The sequence below is a fragment of the Tachyglossus aculeatus genome, chromosome 13 (assembly GCF_015852505.1).
Source record: "Tachyglossus aculeatus isolate mTacAcu1 chromosome 13, mTacAcu1.pri, whole genome shotgun sequence".
Taxonomy (NCBI): Eukaryota; Metazoa; Chordata; class Mammalia; order Monotremata; family Tachyglossidae; genus Tachyglossus; species Tachyglossus aculeatus.
Window position 1 is genome coordinate 14271988 of NC_052078.1, and position 18818 is coordinate 14290805.

Genomic DNA, 18818 nt, shown 5'->3' on the forward strand with positions numbered 1-18818 from the left:
CTCTGCCGCACCAAAGCGAATCCAAAACCTGCCCCTTCCAAGTGGTAAGCTCGGACCAACCTCCCTACCAAACGAATCAATCGTGCTTACCGTGAGCGCCAAGAGCTGTACCAAACGAATCAATCGTGCTTATCGTGTGAACCAAGAGCTGTACCAAAGGAATCAATCGTGCTTTCCATGTGTGCCAAGAGCTGTACCAAAGTAATCAATTGTGCTTACTGTGTGCACCAAGAGCTGTACCGAACGAATCAATCATAATGAGAGCTAGAAACATGCCTGTTCTTACTACTGACCACCGTAAAGTATTACTTTACGCGGACGTGGAGGCTGGGTTAAGTCTCAAGTAAGAACATGAGGTCACAGGTATGAACATAGCTAAATCCTCAAGTCGGGAAAAAAAATAAGTTCAGCAACATCGAGTTTACACCCCTGGGAATGTGGCACATCCCTCTTCCTTTATTCGCTCTCTAGAATGCTAACATGCTTAAGTCTGTCTGTCTCTACAGGAGCTTAATTCAGATATCTAACCGCCCCCCCCCCCCCACAAGCTTCAGAAAGATAAACTACTCAGCTCAGCCAATAAATTACCTTGAAAAACAGTGCACAATTAACAGTCTGCCAAAGAGGCTTTGAAAATTTTACACAAGACTGGCATCTCATAAAAGAACGGGCTGTAGAATACATGTTAGAAGGGCGGCCTGTCACATTACTGCTACTTCCTGAGAATTGACAGTGCTCAACGTGACCTTACTCCGTGTCTCGGTTGCGGTATTAAAGACACTCAAAAAACTTTTAGTTTTCAAATCAGGTTCTGCCCACGGGCCAGCAACTCAAAAAAACCGAGAAGGACCAAGGTGGCATCGCCAGGGACCCAAGGCGGTCCCGATATTTTGGGTGGAAGCCCCGGGACGAGTTCCTAGTGGCAAGGTTCCTGTGTCACTCGCTTGCAGAAATAACCAAACCGACCACACAGGCTGGGAATCCGCGCCACGGGGGATGCTGCGGCGCTGGTCGTGATACCTGAGGAACCGTGATCCCTCTACAAGTCTGGACAGCCAATGGAGGGTACATGGCCGAACCTCTGGGGTGGGGTGGGGGGGCCGTGAGGGGGGAAGGATGCAGCTAGAAGAAAAAGAATGCCTACTGGAAGATGGAATGTGAAGTTGTTGAACAGCAGAGGCAGGGAGCAAAGGTAGGGGAGAGAATACATAGTGCTTGGCTGTGACCCTGAATTCCACCCCCAGGTCTGGCGGGGTGGAGGGGATCTGGAAGGGGAGGCGAAGGGGCATCATTAGAGAAGCAGTGTGGCTCAGTGGAAAGAGCCTGGGCTTGGAAGTCGGAGGTCATGGGTTCTAATCCCAGCTCCGCCACTTATCGGCTGTGTGACTTTGGGCAACTCACTTAACTTCTCTGTGCCTCAGGTCCCTCACTCGTAAAATGGCGATGAAGATTGTGAGCCCCCCGTGGGACAACCTGATCACCTTGTAGCCTCCCAGCGCTTAGAACAGTGCTTTGCACATAGTAAGCACTTAATAAATGCCATCATTATTATGATTAACTTATCTGTGCCTCAGTTCCCTCACCTGTAAAATGGGGATGAAGATCGTGAGCCCCATGTGGGACAACCTGATCACCTCGTTACCTCCCCAGTGCTTAGAACAGTGCTTTGCATACAATAAGTGCTTAATAAATGCCCTCATTATTATTATAATTAACTTCTCTGTGCCTCAGTTACCTCATCTGTAAAATGGGGATGAAGACTGTGAGCCCCCCGTGGGGCCACCTTATCACCTCGTATCCCCCCAGCTCTTAGAACAGTGTTAGGAAATAGTAAGCGCTTAACAAATACCATCATTATTATTGTTATTATTATGAAGGGCCCTCCAGATGTGCCCGTCCCCCCTCCCCACCCCGGTCAATCAGTGGTGATGCTGAGCACTTGCGGAGTGCAGATCATTGCACTAAGCGCTTGATGGAGTCCAATACAGCACAGTTGCTGGGCACCAGGGTGGGGGAGTGAGTGAGTGAGTGAGTGAGTGAGTGTGAGTGTGTGTGTGTGTGTGTGTGTGTTTTGCAGGGGGAGGGAGAGGTCCGATGGACCTCTCGCTTAGCCCAGTTCTCTGTACATAGTGGACACTCAATAGATATGATGGAAGGGATGGGCGGGCTCAGAACACGCTTAGCCCAGTTCTCTGCACATAGTGGGTGCTCAATAGATACGATGGAAGGGATGGGCGAGCTCAGAACACACTTAGCCCAGTGCTCCGCACACAGTGGACACTCAATAGATACAATGGAAGAGATGGGCGGACTCAGAACACGCTTAGTCCAGTGCTCTACGCACAGTAAATGTTTAACAGATACGATGGAAGGGATGGGCGGGCTCCGAAGACACTTAGTCCAGTGCTCCACAAACAGTGGATGCTCAATAGATGCGATGGAAGAGATGGGTGGGCTCAGAACACGATTAGTCCAGTGATCTACGCACAGTAAATGTTTAACAGATATGATGGAAGGGATGGGTGGGCTCTGAACACGCTTAGTCCAGTGCTCTGCACACAGTGGACACTCAATAGAGACAATGGAAGAGATGGGCGGACTCAGAACACGCTTAAGTCCAGTGCTCCGCACACAGTGGATGCTCAACAGATACGATGGAAGGGATGGGCGGGCTCAGAACACGCTTAGTCCAGTGATCTACGCACAGTAAATGTTTAACAGATACGATGGAAGGGATGGGCGGGCTCTGAACATACTTAGTCCAGTGCTCTGCACACACAGTGGATGCTCAATAGATACGATGGAAGGGATGGGAGGGCTCCGAACACGCTTAGTCCAGTGCTCTGTGCACAGTAAACGTTTAATGGATATGATGGAAGGGATGGGCGGGCTCAGAACACGCTTAGTCCAGTGCTCCGCACACAGTGGACACTCAATAGAGACAATGGAAGGGATGGGCAGGCTCAGAACATACTTAGTCCAGTGCTCTGCACACAGTGGATGCTCAATAGATACGATGGAAGGGATGGGAGGGCTCCGAACACGCTTAGTCCAGTGCACTATGCACAGTAAACGTTTAATGGATATGATGGAAGGGATGGGCGGGCTCTGAACACGCTTAGTCCAGTGCTCTATGCATAGTAAACGTTTAGTAGATACGATGGAAGGGATGGGCGGGCTCTGAACACGCTTAGTCCAGTGCTCTATGCATAGTAAACGTTTAGTAGATACGATGGAAGGGATGGGTGGGCTCCGAACACGCTTAGTCCAGTGCTCTGCACACAGTGGACACTCAACAGAGACAATGGAAGGGATGGGTGGACTCAGAACACGCTTAGTCCAGTGCTCCGCACACAGTGGATGCTCAACAGATATGATGGAAGGGATGGGTGGGCTCTGAAGATGCTTAGTCCAGTGCTCTGCACACAGTGGACGCTCAATAGAGACGATGGAAGGGATGAGCAGATTCGGAACACGCTTAGTCCAGTGCTCCGCACACAGTGGATGCTCAATAGATACGATGGAAGGGATGGGTGGGCTCTGAAGACGCTTAGTCCAGTGCTCTGCACACAGTGGACACTCAGTAGAGACAATGGAAGGGATGGGCGGACTCGGAACACGCTTAGTCCAGTGCCCCGCACATAGCGGATGCTCAATAGATACGATGGAAGGGATGGGTGGGCTCTGAAGACGCTTAGTCCAGTGCTCTGCACAAAGTGGATGCTCAATTGAGACGATGGAAGGGATGGGCGGGCTCTGAAGACGCTTAGCCCAGTGCTCCGCACAAAGTGGATGCTCAATTGAGACGATGGAAGGGATGGGCGGGCTCTGAAGACGCTTAGCCCAGTGCTCCGCACAAAGTGGATGCTCAATTGAGACGATGGAAGGGATGGGCGGGCTCTGAAGACGCTTAGCCCAGTGCTCCGCACAAAGTGGATGCTCAATTGAGACGATGGAAGGGATGGGCGGGCTCTGAAGACGCTTAGCCCAGTGCTCCGCACACAGTGGATGCTCAACTGAGACGATGGAAGGGATGGGCGGGCTCTGAAGACGCTTAGCCCAGTGCTCCGCACAAAGTGGATGCTCAATTGAGACGATGGAAGGGCTGGGCGGGCTCCAAACACGCTTAGCCCAGTGCTCCGCGCACAGTAAATGTTTAATAGAGACGATGGAAGGGCTGGGAGGGCTCCGAAGACGGTGAGCCCAGTGCTCCGCACACAGTGGACGCTCGCTAGATACGATGGGAGGGCTGGGCGGGCTCCGCGCACGGTAAGCGCTCAAGGAGTAGGAGCGAAGGCAGGCAGGCAGGCAGGCAGGCAGGCGGGGCGCAGGAGAGGGGGCCCCCCCGTCCCCCCCGTCCCCCCCCCCCCGTCTCACCGTCGATGTTCTCCCGGTCGCTGATGTGCTGCAGGTTGCAGCCGGTGTCGTCGCGGCTGAGGTCGGGGTCGGGCCCGGGCCCGGGCCCGGCGCGGTAGGCCTGGAGCCGGGCGTGGGCGGGCCTCCGGGCCTTGGGGCTGGACGCCACGCAGCACGACGTGCTGCTGTTCCCCATCGCCGGGCGCCGGGACCCGCACGCCGCTCAACCACCGAAGCCGCGACGCCGCCGGGGCCGCGGGAGGGACCGGGCGCGGGGGGCAGCGGCGGCGGGGCCCGGCCATGGGCGGCCCGGGGCGGCCGGGCGGCGGAGGCGGCGGCGAGGCCGGAGGGCCGCCCGGGGGAAGGGGCCCGGGCCCGGGGCCGCCGCCCGCATCCACCGAGACGCCCGCTGGGTGGGTGGGTGGGTGGATGGATGGATGGATGGATGGATCGGGGGGGGAGGCGGGCGGCTGGGCGGGCGGGCAGGCCTTCCCCCGGACGGGGCGGGGAGGAGGAGGAGGAGGAGGAGGAGGAGGAGGAGAAGCCCCCGAGGAGGCGTTGGCGCCGGGGGCTAAGTCATGGCGCCTTGCCCCCGGCCGGGCCCGAGCCTGGGGGCCGCTCGCTCCGCCCGCCGGGCCCCGCTGTCTGTCTGTCTGTCTGTGTGTGTGTGTGTCTGTCTGTCTGTCTGTCTGTCTGTGTGTCCGTGTGTCTGTCTGTCCGTGTGCCTGGGCGGGCCCCGGGCCGGCCTGGCCCGAAAGGTTCCGGTTCAAGTGCGGGGTAACGGCGGGGCGGGGCGGGGCGCAGGATCCGAGCGGCCGCCCCCGTCCCCCCGCCCGGCGGACACACACACACACACCCACCGGAGACCCCGCCACTGGGGGAAGCCCCCGAACGCGCCCTCCCCCTCCTCCGCCCCGCCCCTTCCTTCTCCTCCTCTTTCCCTCCATCCCCACCGGACCCCTCCTCCTCCTCCTCCTCCTCTTCGTCCCCTCCCTTTCCTCCTCCTCCTCCCCCCCTCCATCCCCGCCTCTTCTCCTTCCTCCTCCTCTTTCCCTCCACCCCCGCCCCCTCTCCCCCCTCCTCCTCCTCCTCCTCCTCGTCCCCTCCCCTCCATCCCCGCCCCCTCCCTTTCCTCCTCCTCCGCCATCCCCACCGGCCCCCTCCTCCTCCCCTCCATCCCCACTCCCCCTCCCTCCTCTTCCCCTCCCCTCCGTCCCCGCCCCCTTGCCTTCCTCCTCCTCCTCCTGCTCCTCCTCCCCCCGTCCCCACCGGGACCCTCCCCCTCGTCCGCTCCCCGCCATCCCCTTCTTCCTCCTCCTCCCCCCCTCCGTCCCCGCCCCCTTCTCTTCCTCTCCATCCCCACCGCCCCCTCTCCCCCTCCTCCTTCCCTTCCTCCTCTCCCCATCCCCACCGCCCTTCTTCCTCCTCCTCCTCCCACTCCCCCTCCTCCTGCCGTCCATCCCGCCCGGCGCCCTCCTCTCCCTCCGGCCGCCCAGGCCTGTCCGGTTTGCGGGGCGTCCGGGCCGCTCCCCGCCAACACACACACACACACACACACACACACACACACACACACACACTCCCCCCCGTCCCCCTCCCGCGGTCCTGCCCGGGTTGGGTTGTCCCGGAGGGTCCCCCGTGGTTGGGGGTTCCGCCGCCCAGCTGTGTGACCTTGGACCAGTCGTGGGCCCTGCCCGCCCGCCTGCCCGCCCGCCTCCTCCGGGCTGGCGACAAACTCTCCTCCGGGCGGCCACGAGGTCGTTGTCTGCCCGCAAAGTGCTTCGGGGCCCTCGGAGGCTCCGCGGCATTTCCATTAAGAGGGGGCAAGACCAGTGGATTCACTTCCTAATGAAATGATCTTTAAATGCCTTTAGTGTGTTTGTCGGGGGAGACACGGGAGGAAGGAGAGAGAGAAAGCGAGGGGCAGTTTACGGTGCTTTACTCTGAAGCCACCCCACAGTTACCCACTGTCCCACTCCGATGATCCACAGCGGGGTGTCGTGCACCCGGCACGGGTTTGGGAATCACGGTGTCTCGGGATCTAATCCCAGCGCCACCACTTTTCTTTCATTCATTCATTTAATCGTATTTATTGAGCACTACTGTGTTAGACTGTGAGCCCACTGTTGGGTAGGGACTGTCTCTATACGTTGCCAACTTGTACTTCCCAAGCGCTTAGTACAGTGCTCTGCACACAGGAAGCGCTCAATACATACAATTGATTGATTGATTGCAGAGCAGCGTGGTGTCATGCACCCGGCACGGGTTTGGGAGTCACGGTGTCTCGGGATCTAATCCCAGCGTCACCACTTTTCATTCATTCATTCAATCGTATTTATTGAGCACTACTGTGTGCAGACCACTGTACTAATCTCTCGGAAAAGTACAAGTTGGCAACATAGAGAGATGGACCATGGTGGGATCCTACCTTGCGTGTCCCCCTTGCCTCCCAGCAAGAGTTTGAGAGTCTTGGGATTAGTGGCGGTCACTGGCCACCATGGACACATCTTCGGTCTGGTCTGGTGTAGGTGTCTTTGGAGATTGGAAATTCCTAAAGCCGCCAACTGAGCATCCTGCGGGGGCCACATCTTTTACATGCACTGTATGTTCTCTACCTAGCATGTGCCCTAGGTACCTAGTGCCTACCTAGAGCAAACAGACAGTGGCCTGCTGCATGCTGTTGATGATAATAATGTTGCCGAGCACACTCATCTGCTTAATTTTTCCCTGTCCAGTGGACACCACCCTCTATCTCCCAAGTCCCATATCCTTGGCACTATCCTTGACTCCTCCCTTTCTTTCAACTTAGATTGTGAATCCCGTGTGGCACAGGGACTGAATCCAGCCTGGTTAACTTGTATCTACCCATCCTTAGAACAGTGCTTGACATAAGGTAAGCACTTAACAAATACCATAAAAATGAAAAATAACATTTTCAGGGTCGCCAAGCCCTGCTTCTTCTTTCACAGCACTTCCTGGATCCACCCCTTTCTCTCCATCCAACAGCTACCACGCTGATCCAGGAACTTATCATTTTATGGCTAAACTACTGGATCAGCCTCTTGGCTGATTTTCCTGCCTCCAGTTTTTCTCCTCCTACACTGCTGTCTCGATCATTTTTAGAAAACATCATTCTGCACATGTCTCCACACCCTGCTAAAGGCCTCCAAAGGTTATCCCTTCCTCTCCACATGTAATAGCAACTTTCCCCCATCAGCCTTAAAGCACTCAAACAGCTCATTCCGGCCTACTTACCATCTTTCGTCTCCCACTACATGTCAGCTCACATTATTCACTCCTCTCAAGCTAACCTGGTATCTGTACCTGGTTCTTGTTTCTCCTAGCAATGATCTCCCGCTCATGCCCTCGCTCTATCCAACAGGGAGCTGCCCTCCCCAACGTCAAAACCCTTCTGAAATCTCATCTCCTCCACGAGGCCTTCCCTGGTTAATCCCTCATCTCCCTATTTGACATCCCCCTAATTGCCACACCTGCACTTTTGCACCATCTAGCGCACTTTGGCACTGTGAACCCTCCAATAGCGCTCATATATGCATCTTATATACTCTCTTAGTTTGATATCTGCCTTTCCCCTGAGATTGTGAGATTCTTGAGGGCTCAGTGCTCTGAACACAGCAGGTACTCAATCAATACTACCCATTATTCAGTCAGTCAGTCAGTCAGTCATTTGTACATATTTACTACTCTATTTTATTAATGATGTGTATTTAACTATAATTCGATTTATTCTGACCTGACGATATTGACACCGGTCTAGTTTTTTCGTTTTATTGTCTGTCTCCCCCTTCTAGACTGTGAGCCCACTGTTGGGTAGGGACAGTCTCTCTATATGTTGCCAACTTGTACTTCCCAAGTGCTTAGTACAGTGCTCTGCACACAGTAAGTGCTCAATAAATACGATTGAATGAATGAATCATATTTATTGAGTGCTTACTGTGTGCAGAGCACTGTACTGAGCACTCTCCCAAGTGAGACACATTCCCTGCCCACAACAAGGTTGATTCTCCCTGCCTTGGGTTTGTACCTGGATGAAGTGGAAAATTCAGTAGAGAGGTGGTAAGAGGTTATTCTACCTCCCCTCTCTACCTGGAAAGACTCACTAGCCTCTTTCCAGTCCCTAAGAAGAGAATTTAGCCCAATCAATAATACATTTTGATGAGGTTCGCAGACTCCAAGAGGGGCCGGGCAGGTTTGAATTAAAAAGGAAACAGGTCCTCCAATTGGTCGTGTTTATTGAACACGTACTCCGTAGAAGAGTATAACAGAGTTGGTAGACGTGATCCCTGCCTTCGAGGATCGGGCAGTAAAAAACATATTATCATTCTTACTGTTTCCATGAGGAAACTGAGCTCCAGAGAGGTTAAGTAACTTGCCAAAGATCACACAGCAGTCCAGGGCCAAGGCGCTAGAACCCGGGTCTCCGTAACTCCTCTCATTCTGCTCTGTCCACCAGATCACGCTGCCTCCCTATAATAAGTTGCCATTATTGCATATCTACGCAGGAACCTCAAGGTGATGATGTAAATATAAAAAATGAATTTGGTCCTTGTTCACTAGAGTTTTTTTTATTCTTTTAAGTAATTCACAAATCCTCATCAGTTTAATCGATACCAAATTAGAATGAAGGAAGATTTGGCACATTTGAAGCTCTTTTTTAAAAAAATTAAAAGCAATCGCATAACTTGATGGGAACAATGTGTTGGGGGGAGGTTGGTGAATCAAAATTGCATCCTGCTTCAAGTGCCAAATAGCTTTGCTAAGTTAGAAAGTGAAAGAAGAGGGGAGTGACAGCTTCCTGTTTCAAGTCATGCACACACACCCAGCCGTCCTTTGTATTGTAGTAGCCTGTGTAGTGGGCAGGTTTTAAAGAATTGTTATCCTCATTTCTCAGATTCCAATTCCATTCAAAAAATCTGTCAGGTAGCTTGTTATATCTACTCTAGCCCTTCTTTTTGACTGGTTGTTTCCGTTGCGTGATGTTATCAAATGGAAACAGGGAAGTAACAGAAAGTTGAATAGGTAGTTCCTGTCAACTCAGTTGACCCTTTTGACAGTTAGGCTGGGTGGACCCGTTCAACTCTTCTCCCCTCTATTCCCAGCAAGGCACGTAGCTAAAGTCGTCATGTTCTCAGTATTTTCAAAAGGATCTCAAGATCGCTCAAGTGAAACTGGATAGAAGTATTAATCTGGCCTATGTGTAGTATCTTTCGGGTCAAAGAATCCCTCCTTATTTTTCAGATTTAACCTATCAATCAGTAGTATTTGAGTTTTCTGCAGAGCACTGTACTAGGCACTGTACTAAATGCTTGGGGAAAGTACAATAGAGTTAGTAGACATGATACCTGAGTATCCTAGGAAAAAAGAAAAAGATCAGTCATTTGCCCCATTCTTACCCAGTTATATAAAACAGATGGTGTTGTCCAGGGCCTTAGTAAGAATAATAAAAATGTTAATGACTTGCCCAAGGCCACCAAGGAGGCAAGTGATGAAGCTGGAGTGAGACCCCAGGTCTCCTGACTTCCAGTCCTGCGCTGTTTCCAATAGATGATTTGAAGTGCTCTGAACAGACATGAGAATGTAGTATAAATAGCTAATAGTGATCATTTCAGGCCATAGGACGTCTCCGAGATGAATTAGTTCCTGAACCCACCACCTGCCACTTCTGGCCAGCTGCTCCCTCCATCCGACTTCAGGAGCGCTTAATCTCTTTGTGTCTGTCAGGCACAGCACATAGTTCCCCGTACCCAGGATGGGAACTGCGGGGTAATAACACCGACGTTGAAAAGCCGGCCAAGCCCCAAAGAACGCATCACCTCCTCCCTGGGTGCTTTTTTTCCCCCGCTTAGCCGATCCTCTCCAGCTTCCTGTGCGCAGAGCTGAGACCATTTTGTCATTCGAAAGACTAACCTCTTTTGACAGCATGAGGAAAGACCAAGGATGCTGATGAGGGTATAGGTGTTGCCATGGCGACCCAGAGGGCCTCCAGCTTCTGTGGCTTTTTCCATCTCAGCTGCCGCTCTCATTTGGCTTCCCCATCAGCTGTGCACCCCAGCACTAGTGAGAGTTGCCTTCATCTGCCTGCTAAGGGCCAGGGGCATGAAGGGGAATGGTAAAGCCTCAAAGGTGTGTAAGCCAGTATGCCAATCCCCTCTGCCTCTCCTTACCCTCCTGAACAATAAAACTCCCTTTAAAAGGGACCTCTAAAAACTGTCACCATGGCCCATAAAAACCAGCAGGATTTCTGTCAGGTACTTTACCAGATGGAAAGCTTTTATGACAAGTGAGTCCTATAGAGTTCTATGCATTCTGGCCAAACTCCTTCATTTAAGACGGGGAAACAACCATGGAACTTCTTTCTTTGCACCCAGACTCTCTAAAAACAAGGTCATATGTCATTTCAACATTTCAGGAAGTGCTTTAGCTGAAGCAACGTAAAAGACTTTAGAAAGATGGGCCGCCTTTTTGTGAGTGGCTTGCTTAAACTTAATCTTTTCGGGTGTGCCACTCTCTCTCTCTGAACAACCCCTGGGATATGGTTGAACTGAAGAAGAGGCCTGCAAAATCATTCAGGTGGGCAGTCGTATTTACTGAGCGCTTACCATGTGCAGAGCCCTGTACTAAGCACTTGGGAGAGTACAATATAACAATTCAACAGACACATTCCTGGCCCACCATGAGCTTACAGTCTAGAAGGGGAGACAGACATTAATATAAATAAACTAAAGATATGTACATAAGTGCTGTGGGGCTGGGTGAGGGGATGAATAAAGGGAGCAAGTCAGAGTGATGCAGAAGGGAGAGGGAGAAGTGTAAAGGAGGGGGGCTTAGTCCAGAAGGCCTCTACGAAGGTTTCTCTTTGCAGGGAGCGAAAGGTGGGGTTGGAATGAAAGGGGAGAGTGTGGCTCGATCCCGGGAAGGAAACCTTGGCCAACCTTGGCTGTAAGCTCAACTGTGCGGTTGCTTTAGTTTTCATCACCTAAAGCTCTTCGCTTTACCCCAGTGCTTAAGTACGGTGCCTGGCACATAGTAAACACTTAACAAGTATCATCATCATCACAATTGTTTGCTGAGGGAAGGGCCTGACGTTGCTACACACCGTTGCCCACCTTCAAACTTTCTCTGCTGTTCGGTTCGGTATGGTTCAGGGCCGATTCAAAGCTGCTTTAAAATGAAGGCTTTGAAAACACGAGGTTTGGTCTGATGTAATCCCAGCAACAACTGGGCGAGAAGCAGCATGACCTAATGAAAAGAGCCTGGGGCCGGAAATCAAAGGACCTTTATTCTAATCCTGGCTCTGCCACGTGGCTGCTGTGTGACCTTGGACAAATCACTTCACTTTTCTGGGCCTCAGTTTCCTCATCTCTTAAATGGGGATTCAATACTTGTTCTACCCCCTACTTGAACTATGAACCCAATGTGGGAAAGGGACTGTGTCCAACCTGATTATCTCCCATCTACCCCAGTGCTTAGTATAGTGCTCGGCACATAGTAAGCACTTAAAAATGCCATCATTATTATTATTGGAAATGTAAGTCCTGTAAATGATCACCGGAGCTCTGGTGAACTTGAATACAGAGACCGGTACGTCTGTTTCTTTCTCGAGGGAGTTGCATTACCAGAGACAACACCTAAGACATGTTGATGACTGGGGTAGATGACAGAAGGCTCTTTGTAGTCTTGGTGTTGTTGGCCACCTGAAGGATTATCAAACACCTGACTCCCCCGGGGATGTTCACGTGAGCAGTAGGACCACCCACTATAAAACGAAAAGCTGTGAATGAAGAGCTTGGGACCATTTTTTGCTACCTGCAATGCCGGTGCCTTCTCAATTTGGGACTCAACCTCACTATTCCCTCCTCCCCCTACTCCAGTTTATTTTTATAAAATGAATAAATAGCAGTTCATCATAATTATGCAAAATACCTGCTGCTGATGGTGATTTATCTCGGGGCAGTGCATTCCATTAATTACCTGCAGCTAGAATAGGCAACACCCAAAAAGAACAGATTTTCTAAGCCAGATGCAGTCGGTTTTCACTACACATTTTGGATAGAGCACAACTGCAGAAACAGGAAACCCACCTCTATCTGGAGACAGCAAGATGCGAGGTCAAAAGAGAAGGTTATATGTCTACATGGCATCAGCTCAGTGGAAAGAGCACGGGCTCGGGAGTCAGAGGTCATGGGTTCTAATCCCAGCTCCGCCACATGTCTGCTGTGTGACCTTGGGCAAGTCACTTCACTTCTCTGAGCCTCAGTTCCCTCATCTGTAAAGTGAGGATTAAGACTGTGAGCCCCACGTGGGACGACCTGATCACCTTGTATTCCCCCCCCAGTGCTTCGAACAGGGCTTGGCACATAGTAAGCGCTTAACAAATGCCATCATTATTATCAGCCATTCATTCAATTGTGTAACAATAATAATTATGGTATTTGTTAAGCACTTACTATGAGCCAGGCACCGTTAGTGCCCACAACAAGCTTCCCTCCCACTTAGGCTATGAGTCCCACGTCGGGTAGGTATCGTGTCCAACCTGATTATCCAATATCCACCCCAGCGTTTAGTACCGGTCTTGGGATATAGTAAGCACTTGGGCAACAAGTATCACAATTATTATAACCTGAGACAAGCTCTTCTAGGTGAACCCAGAGGTGATGTAAGAAGCAGAGTGGCCTAGTGGATAGAGCCTGGGCCTGGGAGTTAGAAGGACCTGGGTTCTAATCCTGGCTCTGCCACTTGTCTGCTGTGTGACCTTGGGCATATCACTTAACTTCCCTGTGCCTCGATTCCCTCATCTGTAAAAGGGGATTAAGACTGTGAGGCCCATGCAGGACAGAGACTGTATTCAACCAGAATATCGTGTATCTTCCTCAGTGCTTAGAATAGTGCCTGGCACATAGTAAGCGCTTAACAAATACCATTATCATTATTATTATTATTTAAGGTGAGAATGTCTCTACCTTCCCTCTAGGCAAGAATGCAGGGTCACTATAAAATACACAACACTTCTTCCCAAAACTGGCCACCTTGCTCCATTTGTGCGTATGGAGTGGTTCAGGAAACAGTCTCAGTCACTAGGACTTTGCCACTCAATCAATGTATTGAGCGCTTCCTTTGTGCTGAGTGCACATAAGAGCTTGGGAGGGTACAATATAATCAATTAATGGTATTTACTGAGTGTTTACTATGTGCAGAGCACTGTACTGAGCGATTGGGAGAATATAATAAAACAGAATAGCAGACAGAGTTGGTAGACACTTTCCCTACCCGGAAGGAGTTTACAGTCTAGGGCCCTGAGACAATTTCCAGAACCGGGTAGGAATGGTGGCCTATGAACAAAATTGGGATGGTAGCCAGAGGCAGCGCATCTTCTCCGAAAGATATTATGTCTTGGGCCTTTCCAAACCCAGGATTCCCTGATGCAGAGATGCACTTATTCATTCTGGCCATTTAGTGCCTTCCTTATAGCAGCGTAGACTCCTCCAACCATCGAAGAGTCAGTCATTCAGTTAACCAGCACTCATCTCATGACTTGGGCCTGGAGGGAGGGAGGAGGGGGGTGGAGGGAGGGGATTAAAGCCTGGAAGCACCAACTAACAATAAAGCAGAAGGATTCTTCCAGTTGGCCTGGAGAATTAAGGAATCTGTCTTGCCAACAAGACGAGAGCAAGCAGCCATAAAATAGCTTTCGACATTGGTCTGGTAAAATTAGACATTGCCCCAAAAACATTTCAAGCAAGATGTCACACGCTGAGTAAAGAAATCACTGAGAAGAAAAGAATAACATACATTCAAAACAAAGCTCCATATGGTCAAGGAAAAATAGATCATATTGGTAAATACCAAAATAAAACTGTAAGAAATACAAATATAACCAAATGCATTAAAATAATTTCAATATCCTAAATTTTGCATTGAAAAGCCCTAATCAAATCCACTGTGTGAGAACTGCTACTCTAGAGGAGAACACTTTACTGTCCTCAAGCAGTGTTCGGAAACCTCAAAAACTGGATTCTTAAAAACATGAGGTGCTTCAGTACTTGCGTGAGAGACTGTGTCTGCCTTCAGGATGACTAGCTTCTCAACCTGCAATTTGTTTCAATTTCAAACTCAGCAAGTGCTAAGATTAGGTGGGCCACAGTACATTTACTTTAAAATATTGCTTCTATTCTTAGATTCTCATATCGCCTCCTTTCAGCCCATTAAAGATGGAGCTGACAGTGTGACATTGTCGGGAAAGGCTGTGAGAACAGGGGACATCTCTCATTGGAAGAAGTGGTGGGTTTTTAGTTTTTTTGTTTGGTAACACAGGAATTTCAGCCAGAACAGAATCCTGAGGGCACAAGGGTCTTTAAGAAATCACTTGATGCTCCCTCCGCCACTAAGCAGGCTGGGCAGATAACCGTCTATCGCTCCGAAAATTTCTCCAAGTAACAAGGCCAAAACCCACTTGACAAGGTGATCAGGATCACCCAACTCCCTTTGGTATTGAATCCCCTATTTGTAGATGAGGGAACTGAGGCACAGATAGATTAAGTGACTTGCCCAAGGTCACACAGCAGGTAAGTGTTCCCCATCATTTGGGGACAGGAGCTTGCTTGTGCAGGGAAGGTGTAAAGCTTTGTTGATCTGCCCTGTCCGTCTGCCTACCTGCCAGCTCCAAAGCCTTGTCCAGCTCAGTAATCACCTCCCCTCATATCTGGTCCAACCCACCTCGACTTCCACTATCCACTAGGCAATGGATAAAGCCCAGGCCTGGGAACCAGAGGACCTGGATTCGAATCCGGACTCTGCCACATTCCTGCTGTGTGACCTTGGACAAGCCACTCAACTTCTCTGTGCCTCAGTTTTCCTCAAATACAAAACAGGGATTCAATACCTGTTCTTCCTCCTACTTAGACTGTGAGCCCCATGTAGGACAGGGACAGTATTTGGCCGGATTAACTTGCTTCTACCCCAGTGCCTAGAAAAGTGCTCGACACATAGTAAACGCTTAACAAATCCATAAAACAAACTAAAAACGTAAATGGAGGGGGCTAGGATGATGTTAATGAGGTAGACCTCTTGTAGAAAAACTAGGTCTCATTTCAGCAGCTTCCCTAATATTCCCACGAGCCCCAATTTTGGGAATGGCCGTGATGCCGGCTTTGGTTGGAGGAGTGCTAAACCTCCAAGCCCAGGCGTCTCCATCCTTTGCCCAGAGTTCCATGCCTGCCTCTACTCCTCTTTACCATCATTCAAGAAGAATGCAACTTGGTGGTTAATTTAAGCCCCAGTAATAATAATAATAATGGTGGTATTTGTCAAGTGCTTACCATGTGCAAAGCACTGTTGTAAGCGCTGGATAATGATGGCATTTATTAAGCGTTTACTATGTGCAAAGCACTGTTCTAAGCACCGGGGAGGGTACAAGGTGATCAGGTCATCCCACGTGGGGCTCACACTCTTAATCCCCATTTTACAGATGAGGGAACTGAGGCCTAGAGAAGTGAAATGACTTGCCCAAAGTCACACAGCTGACAAGTGGCGGAGCCGGGATTTGAACCCATGACCTCTGACTCCAAAGCCCATGCTCTTTCCACTGAGCCACGCTGCTTCTCTAGGTTATAAGCTCTTTGAGGGGAGGGATTGTGTCTGCCAACTCTATTGTATTGTAACTCCCTAATGCTTGTACAGTGCTCTGCACACATTAAGCACTCAATAAATACCATTATAACAACAGAGCAAAGCTCGAGACTGGAGGTCAGAGGTAGAGGGAGGAGAGCCATCCTGTCCTGCACCAGCTCAGGGACAGACATTATTGAAGTGTCATTCTCCCCTTCCACCCACTTAGTGTCACAGCATTTTCCCCACACGATTGCCTCCCACACCCTGTGCAAGTAATAATAATAATATTAGCATTTGTTATGTGCTTACTATGTGTCAAGCACTGTTCTCAGCCCCGGGGTAGGTACAAGTTAGGTTGGGCAGAAACCATGACCCACCTGGGGTTTAAAGTCTAAGTAGGAAGGGAGAACAGGCATTGAATCTCTATTTTACAGATGAGGAAACTGAGCCACAGTGAAGTGATTTGCCCAAGGTCACACAGTAGGTAAGTGGCAGTGCTGGGATTAATAACAATAATAATGATGGCATTTATTAAGCGCTTACCATGTGCAAAGCACTGTTCTAAGCGCTGGGGAAGTTACAAGGTGATCAGGTTGTCCCATGGAGGGCTCAAGGCTTAATCCCCATTTTACAGATGAGGTAACTGAGGCACAGAGAAATGAAGTGACTTGCCCAAAGTCAGGATTTGAACCCATGACCACTGACTCCAAAGCCCGTACTCTTTCCACTGAGCCACACTGCTTCTCTATTAGAACCCAGGTCCTCTGGTTCCCAGGCTTGTGCACTTTCCATGGGGCCACGCAGCTTCTCTAAAGTCTGCCCCTCTCCGGGCTGATGTGTTTTTCCAGTCACTGCTGGAAATTGCCTCGCTTGTCTTCATTTCCCATCTGCCTCTCCGTGTCCCGCTCCACCTGAAGCCTCTGCTGTGGGAGAGGAACTTCTCCCCTGATTGCTGTGTGCCAGGCTGAACCGTCTGCTCCTACTGCCTCCCAGCATCTGCTCCTTACTGAGATTGAGCTTTACCGTGAGCAGAAAATGGGTCCCTTGGGAAAATATTGGCATTCAATCCATTTCATCCTTCGGATAGATGCCTTTGCTGGAACACCAAGTCCGGCCCACTAAATTGTAAGCTCCTTGAGAGCAGGGATCACGTCTACCAACTCTGTTGCATTTGACTCTCCCAGGACCTCAGTAGAATGATATGCATGCCGTAAATAAACATTGATTGATCCACTGATTGTCTGGTTGCATTATTCATGTAAACATCTACAGTGGTCCTTGAGTGGCCTTGTGGGAAGAGCATGGGACTGGGAGCCAGAGGACCTGAATTCTCATCCCAGCCCCACCACTTGTCTGCTGTGCGATTTGGGGCATGTTATTTAACTTCTCTGTGCCTCAGTTCCCCCATCTATAAAATGGGGATTAAGACTGTGAGTCCCTCTTGAGACATGGACCGTGTCCAACCTGACTAGTGTCAGGTTGTACCTACCTAGCTTGTACCTACCCCAGCATTTAGTAGGCACTTAATAAATACCTTAAAAAAAGTCTGAAATAACACACCTGATGTATGTATCCATGTATCAGTGTATCACCAACAGCCCCCCTACCTGCCCTGCACACACATTAATCCTACCTTTCGGTTAGCAAATGGCACTTTCCATTTGCGTGCCTCGTGCTCTTTTTGACTCTGTCTCTTCGACATACTGCCTATCCAAAGCTTTGACTCAAGACAGGTCACCCTCTTCTTGGCTTCAGTTTCTCCGGCTCATCGATCTCCTCTTCAGTCCCATCTCAGCCATCGTTTGAAGTGCTGCTTTATTGTGTTTTCATTTTCAGGCTAAACTTCATGTGGTACGTGTACTACAATGCACTATGCCTATGGAAGCCCATGTGTTACATGTACTGTGATATATTGTGTCTATCCATCTGCATCCCAGAACAGAGACTGAGACTGCTGAGGGGGGGTTGTTACTTTGATCTGTCTAGCACCAGCCTCATTCACATGAGGGTCCGTAGACAATTTGAGGGAGATGACAAGCCATTATTTTAGTCAAGTGCAGTCGGCTATTTTTGATTCATTGCCAGAACAGCATTTTCAATACCTTCTGCTCAAAAGGAGGTATTTTGGCAGAAAGATGCAGAGCCTCCTAACAAACAAGATTACATTCCAGCTCAGTCTGACAATATTTTTCAGATCCAGAAATAATGTGGAATAGAGAACATTTGACTAAAACGATCCAGGATGATGAAATGATCTGGCATATTGACTGGCGTATGTGTGGGAGGAACACCCAGAGCCCACTGCTCTGAAGCCTGGCTCTGTCGATCATTTATACTGGAACTTCAAAATGCCCTGGACCTGGGGGGTGTTTATAATAACAATGATAATGACAATAATGGAGGCAGTTTTTTTTTTTTAAATGGTATTTGTTAAGGGTTTACTATGTGCCAGGCACTGTACTAAGCAATGAGGTAGATATAAAATAACCAGTCTGGACACAGTCCCAGATGGGGCTCCCAGTCTTAATCCCCATTTTACAGTTGAGGTAACTGAGGCACAGAGTAGTTACGGGGCTGGCCCAAGGTCACACAGCAGACAAGTGGCAGAGTTAGGATTAGAACCCAGGTCTTCCTGACTCCCAGGCTGGTGCTCTATCCACTAGGCCACATTACTTCTCTAATTCATTCATTCAATTGTATTTCATTCAACCACATTTATTGAGAACTTACTGTGTGCAAAGCACTTGTGTTAAGTGTCCACTATGTGCCAAGCACTCTACTAAGTGCTAGAGTAGATACAAGGTAATCCAGCCCACATGAATACGGAACAGGGA

At 49.9% G+C, this 18818-nt stretch overlaps 1 protein-coding gene across 2 annotated transcripts in view; it reads right to left on the reverse strand.

The window, feature by feature from the left end:
- CCNY (cyclin Y) overlaps positions 1–4611 on the reverse strand; it is a 134395-nt gene extending 129784 nt beyond the window's left edge. For both annotated transcript variants that reach the window (XM_038755783.1, XM_038755782.1), the window contains exon 1: positions 4378–4611. In XM_038755783.1, the coding sequence (XP_038611711.1) occupies positions 4378–4552 (175 nt within the window). In that variant the 5' untranslated portion in view covers positions 4553–4611. The remainder of the gene's footprint in view (positions 1–4377) is intronic.
- Positions 4612–18818: the final 14207 nt, after the last annotated feature.